The sequence below is a fragment of the Oncorhynchus keta genome, chromosome 14 (assembly GCF_023373465.1).
Source record: "Oncorhynchus keta strain PuntledgeMale-10-30-2019 chromosome 14, Oket_V2, whole genome shotgun sequence".
NCBI classification, from domain to species: domain Eukaryota; kingdom Metazoa; phylum Chordata; class Actinopteri; order Salmoniformes; family Salmonidae; genus Oncorhynchus; species Oncorhynchus keta.
The window spans coordinates 38,584,098-38,590,123 of record NC_068434.1 but is presented as its reverse complement, the minus strand read 5'-3'; the positions used below and the strand labels follow the sequence as shown (position 1 = coordinate 38,590,123).

General features: G+C 40.2%; 1 protein-coding gene across 9 annotated transcripts in view; it reads right to left on the bottom strand.

Moving 5' to 3' along the window:
- Positions 1 to 717: 717 nt before the first annotated feature.
- Positions 718 to 6,026, bottom strand: part of LOC118394083 (splicing regulator ARVCF) — a 258,146-nt gene continuing 252,837 nt past the window's right edge. For all 9 annotated transcript variants that reach the window (XM_052461724.1, XM_052461722.1, XM_052461723.1 and 6 more), the window contains one exon: positions 718 to 4,521. In XM_052461724.1, coding sequence (XP_052317684.1) covers positions 4,516 to 4,521 — 6 coding nt within the window. In that variant the 3' untranslated portion in view covers positions 718 to 4,515. The remainder of the gene's footprint in view (positions 4,522 to 6,026) is intronic.

Genomic DNA, 6,026 nt, shown 5'->3' with positions numbered 1-6,026 from the left:
AATTAAACATTCAGGAGCAGTTTGTGAAATATTATTTAAAATAGGAATATTTACACTGTTGGATTCCAAACAGTAACTGATTTGGTATTAGCATGTTTTTGATAGATGACATCAGGTTTCATTTAACCATGCAGACAAGAAAGCTATAAGAGAATTGACAACTTTCTGCAATACATTCGTGTTGCGGCTTCAGGTAAAATACATGAAGCTGTATATCCTTTAAATGTTTATTTTATTTATCCGTTATTTTACCAGGTAAATTAACTGAGAACACGTTCTAATTTACAGCAACGACCGGGGAATAGTTAGAGGGGAGAGGAGGGGGATGAATGAGTCAATTGTAAACTGGGGATTATTAGGTGACTGATGGTTTGAGGGCCAGATTGGGAATTTAGCCAGGGCACCCCTACTCTTACGATAAGTGCCATGGGATCTTTAATGACCAGAGTCAGGACACCCGTTTGACGTCCCATCCGAAAGACTGCACCCTACACAGTACAGTGTCCCCAATCACTGCCCAGGGATGTTTTTTTAGACCAGAGGAAAGAGTGCCTCCTACTGGCCCAACACCACTTCCAGCAGCATCTAGTCTCCCATCCAGGAACTAACCAGGACCAAACCTGCCTGCTTAGCTTCAGAAGCAAGCCAGCAGTGGTTTGCAGGGAGGTATGCTGCTGCCTTGCATTTGTGTTGAATACCAAACAAACATACAACATGTTCTTTCCAGGCATGGTTTATTGAAAACACACCAAATGTATACTCTACAAATCTGTATTTTTTTTCTCCTTTATTTAAACAAGCATAACACTTGCCTCTGGGTATTAGTAAAATTAACATAATACATTGTCACTGTGCATCGCTCTGATAGCTACGAAAGCAATAACAACTTACTCTATGAAATCAAACCATTTTTTTGTCTCCATCTTTTGAAAGTTTATAATTCAATGTAATACAAGGCAAATACCCACCAACAGTCTAGACTACACTGAGGACAGAGTGGGTGAATGTGTGAGTGTGTGAAATTGGGGGGAAGGGAGAGATGGATAGGGAGCCAGACAAAGAAGAGAACAGGAAAGAGGAAGGGATGAGGGTGGAGGACAGTGGGAGGATAAAGCATGATATAAAACACATTTTCTTTATCTACCATGGAAAAGGTTAAGGCACATGATAGTTACAAACACATTTGCTACTGATACAGTTACTTTATTTTTGAAGAGTTTGAATCAGTGATATCTACACAGATAGGTCTTGCCCCTTTGATTCAATTTCTGCCCCATTTTCTTGCATTTCTTTCACAGCATCTTATTTAGTAAATGTACAATTAGATGAACATCCACAAACAAACTCCTGGACTACTTTCATATGTATATAAATACAACACCAGGTCCTTTGGTTGTGTATTGCAAAATGCAGTCAGGAATAGACAGTCAGAGATGAATAATCCAATGAAAAGCACATAGTTCTGAGGACATATGTCGACATGGAGAACGTTTACATTATTACGTTACTTTTCTCTGAAATCAAAAGTTAATACATGTACTTTTTCATCTTTATTTTGTCACATAAGTCTTTGTAAACACCGTGTAAAATATGCAAGGCTTTATAAATCACATCACAAAGAAACTGACGCAGGCACATGCCATTCGCCCGTAGCCGTTGAGCGGTTCTGTAGTGGAGGTCCCCCCTCACTAGTCCCAGAATTGGGAGAGAGAAGGTTCATAGTGCAGTGTCCACTTGGAGATGGAGAAAGACTAATCACAACACCACTACTAAATCTTTACCCACGTGCAGTTGAGCTTGTCTTTTGTCCCTTTAAAAGACAACGGCGTAATCTTCTACTACATTTCAACTGCCTCTAGAGAACAAAAAAATATAATAAATCAGACTTTGTATACTTTGTACAATGTGATGCAAATTCTGCCTTGAACCACACAAAACTGCTCTCCTCTGTTCTCTCCAGATGTGAATTACTTGAATATCCAATTCCACCACAAAAACTGGCACTTAAAGAATATATAAACATCTGTACATTTGCTCATGCTTGTTTCAAATAGTTCTTTAACGATGCATTGGCAAAATCAAAGCACGTTTTTAGGTTATCAGCGACTATATAATTGCAGTGTGAAATGAAATGGAATTCTAGCACTGCTGTCTATCCCTGCTGCTGCATCCACCCATCCTTCTCTTGAGTGACCCCTGCTGAACTATCCACTTCCCCTCTCTTTCTCCCCCTCCCTAATCTCCGACAAAGATTTGGAGACCAGGTCATCAGTCCATCACACCTTTACAAAGAAATCTGAAGATTAAAGGTCTTCTTTTTTCAATCTTAACCATACAAAATATAAATATGTAATTAACATGACTCTACAGATTTGATACACACCTAAATGATGTAGTTATTTCTGTTTACAAACATGGTGATCCTTTATCCAATGAATGTGCTTCCGAAACGACCTGTTATGAGTACACAATTAAGTTTGTCTTGTTTTTTTGTTTTTCTTTGACCCTAATATACATTTATAAAACCAACAAAAATATAAAACGCTTTTAGGTTCTACCCTTTGACAACAGGAGCATGTACACTGAATAAAAACATAAACACAACATGTAAAAGTGCTGGTCCATGTCTCATGAGTTGAAATAAAAGATCCCAGAAACATTCCATTGGCACAAAAATATGATTTCTCTCAAATGTTTTGCAAAAATGTGTTTACATCCCTGTAAGTAAGAGGTTTATCCTTTGTCAAGATAATCCATCTACCTTACAGATGTAGCATATCGAGAAGTTGATTAAACAGCATGATCCTTACACAAGTGCACCTTGTGCTGGGGACAATAAAAGGCCACTCTAAAATGTGCAATTTTGTCACACAATGCCACAGATGTCTTTAGTTTTTAGGGAGCATACACAATTGGCATGCTGACTGCAGGAATGTCCACCAGAGCTGTTTCCAGATAATGTTAATTTCTCTACCATTTCTCTGCCAATGTAGTTTTAGAGAATTTGGCAGTACGTTCGGCCTCACAACCACAGACCACGTGTAACCACCCCAGCCCAGGACCTCCACATCCAGCTTCTCCAGAAGGGGGGGGGGGGTATTTCTGTCTGTAATAAAGCACTTTTGTGGGGTAAAACTCATTCTGATTGACTGGGCCTGGCTCGACAGTGGGTGGACCTGGCTCCAAAGGGGTGAGCCTATGCCCTCCCAGGCCCACCCATGGCTGCACCCCTGCCCAGTCATGTGAAATCCATAGATTAGGGCCCAATGAATTTATTTAAATGGACCGATTTCCATATCTGAACTGTAACAGCAAAATCTTTGAAATTGTTTATATTTTTGTTCAGTGTACTTGACATAATCCTCTCCCTTCCTTCATAAACGCAATCCATTTATAAACAAAATGTCTTATATCCTATTCAACTTTATTACAGATCAATGGCAAACAGCAACCAGCTGAGTAAATCATATACCTTCAGCAAACAACCACGACTGTATCGATTCAGAAAATATATTTTCATTTTGTTTTACTCAACAGCTATAAGTAACCCAACCAAATGTACATGTCATTTCACTTCCCTAACTCCAATCAACACTTGCAGGTGTGTGAAATTCTTGTGGGTTTATGAACTGAATCAGCACCCAGTCAGTCCCCTATGAGTTGCACAGCAATGATCCCAGTGCACTTAAAGAAACACAGTGAACCATTGTATGACAAATGTGTTTGAGAGCCTTCGCGTGTGAAAAGCGCATGTGTGGCATCTCTTACAGCTCCTTTAAGCGACGCTCAAGCGTCAAGTCCTCAACTTAAAACCACACCAACATTCATCTGCCATCTACCACAATAGTCCACACTTCTTCAAACTAAAATGAAAAAGACAGACCAGCAAAAGAAAAACAATATTACAAACAAATACAATGTACAGTGCCTCGAGGAAAGACTAACAAAAATAAAAATGGAAACAAAAAGCTAAACTGTTACATGGAAATAAACAATTGGAAGCAAACTTCATTTTGACATGAAAATGAAATAGTTCAATTCTCTCTTTCCCCTTTCCCTCCACCTTTGCAAGCAGTAGAATCAACAAACATAACGTTCTCTCCTGCCTCACACCACCACCAACCATCCTTGGAGTAAGCGTAAAGACAGAGCTTTAGAACACTTGTATCCCGAGGAGGATAACTGCCTCCATTCTTCCATCCTGACACCAGAGCTGCTCCAGTCAGTCCTCATGTTCGTGTACACTATGTTTGTCCATCCAGTGGGAATGTAGATATGAGTAGTAGTAGAAGTAGTAGTCATTTTTTGATTTTCTGTTCTATACATTTCATTTGCTGATTCAAAAAGCATGAAACATTGGCTGATGGATGATCATTTTTTTGTTGTTTTGTTTCTCTCTCTCTTTCATTTACAAAGTCTATCTGCTGACGAGTCAACATCAAAATAAGCTCCATGTGTTATGGCAGTGATGACGTGGGAAATCCTCATCTAGTTGAGATGTTGCGCTGTTGTTATTTAAGCCTAGAACACAGGGGGGAAGAAAACAGAGCGAGAGGGGGACACTGGTGATTATGTCAGATCTGAACTCCTATGTAGAGCAGGGGACGCGTCCCAAAAAGGCACCCTACTTAGCGCACTACTTTTGATCAAAGCCAAAAATGGGCCCTGGTCAATAATAGGGCACTTATAAAAGGAAAAGGGTGCCATGGGAGGCAGGCCAGGTTTTATAAGCAGTTGAATAATCAAGATTTTACAGTAAGTCAGAGGGCAGAGTGACCAAGTGGTAATACAGTAACTCAAAATCACAATACTAAAATACATAAATCAATATTCCTACATGCTTGTGATGTCAAATCCAATGTAAAATGGAGACAAAAGACTGAGTGATGTCAAATCCAATGTAAAATGGAGACAAAAGACTGAGTGATGTCAAATCCAATGTAAAATGGAGACAAAAGACTGAGTGATGTCAAATCCGATGTAAAATGGAGACAAAAGACTGCGAGAGAGAGATGTTCGGATGACATGTTTGAATGGCAGCTGCAAAAAGACAGCTTGGTTAACACACAAATGAAGTGTTGACAAGCTGAATGCACCGACCTGTCTGTTTAAACCGCCTGCACACAGCTCTGACACCCATGCATACACGCCACCAGAGGTCTCTTCACCATCCACACATGTACATTGTAATATTGTTGTATGGTGGTATTATACATTTTGTATTGTAGATATGTAGTGGTTAATAATGTTATATTATGTACTGTTTTATGTGTGATGTAAGTGCCTTAATGTGTTTGGACCCCAGGAAGAGAAGCTGCTGCCTTGGAAGCAGCAAACTGGGATCCCTAACAAATACAATAGTGAAGAAGGCCTTTCGTATGATTATCCTGTCTTCCATGATAGACTTAATGTCCATGTCAACAATAAGCATATCATTGTGAGATTAGATATGTTTTTTTTGTTCATTAGCATTGACAAGATCATGTGATGATCAAAATATTTTTAAAAGCCTTATTAAATAATCAATTGTGTGCCGATAATCATTTTGCTTTTCAGACATGGAGTCAATTAAAGCTGTATAGCTGATCCCTTACATTTCACCTAGGAGGATGAGAGTGATGGGAGAGCAACGAGAGAATATTGAGACTAACAGCAATGAAGACAGACGCAGCCCTTTAACTCTAAGAGCTGTTGCTGATCAGCCACCTACCACAGCTTCTCACCCACCTACCACAGCTTCTCACCCACCTATCACAGCTTCTCACCCACCTATCACAGCTTCTCACCCACAGCAGAAACACTCAGCGATTAGCGATGGGACAGGAGGACAGATATGAGTGAGTGATGAGAGGATCCTGTACAATGAGATGTAACGAAGCGAACCCAGAGCAGCTAGCCTAGCACACACAGTCCTACAGCCAATCCAGAGAACATCGGCGTAGCTCGCCAAGGCTAGCCTGGCCAAGCACACAGTCATACAGCCAAGCCAGAGAACATCGACGTAGCTAGCCAAGGCTAGCCTGGCC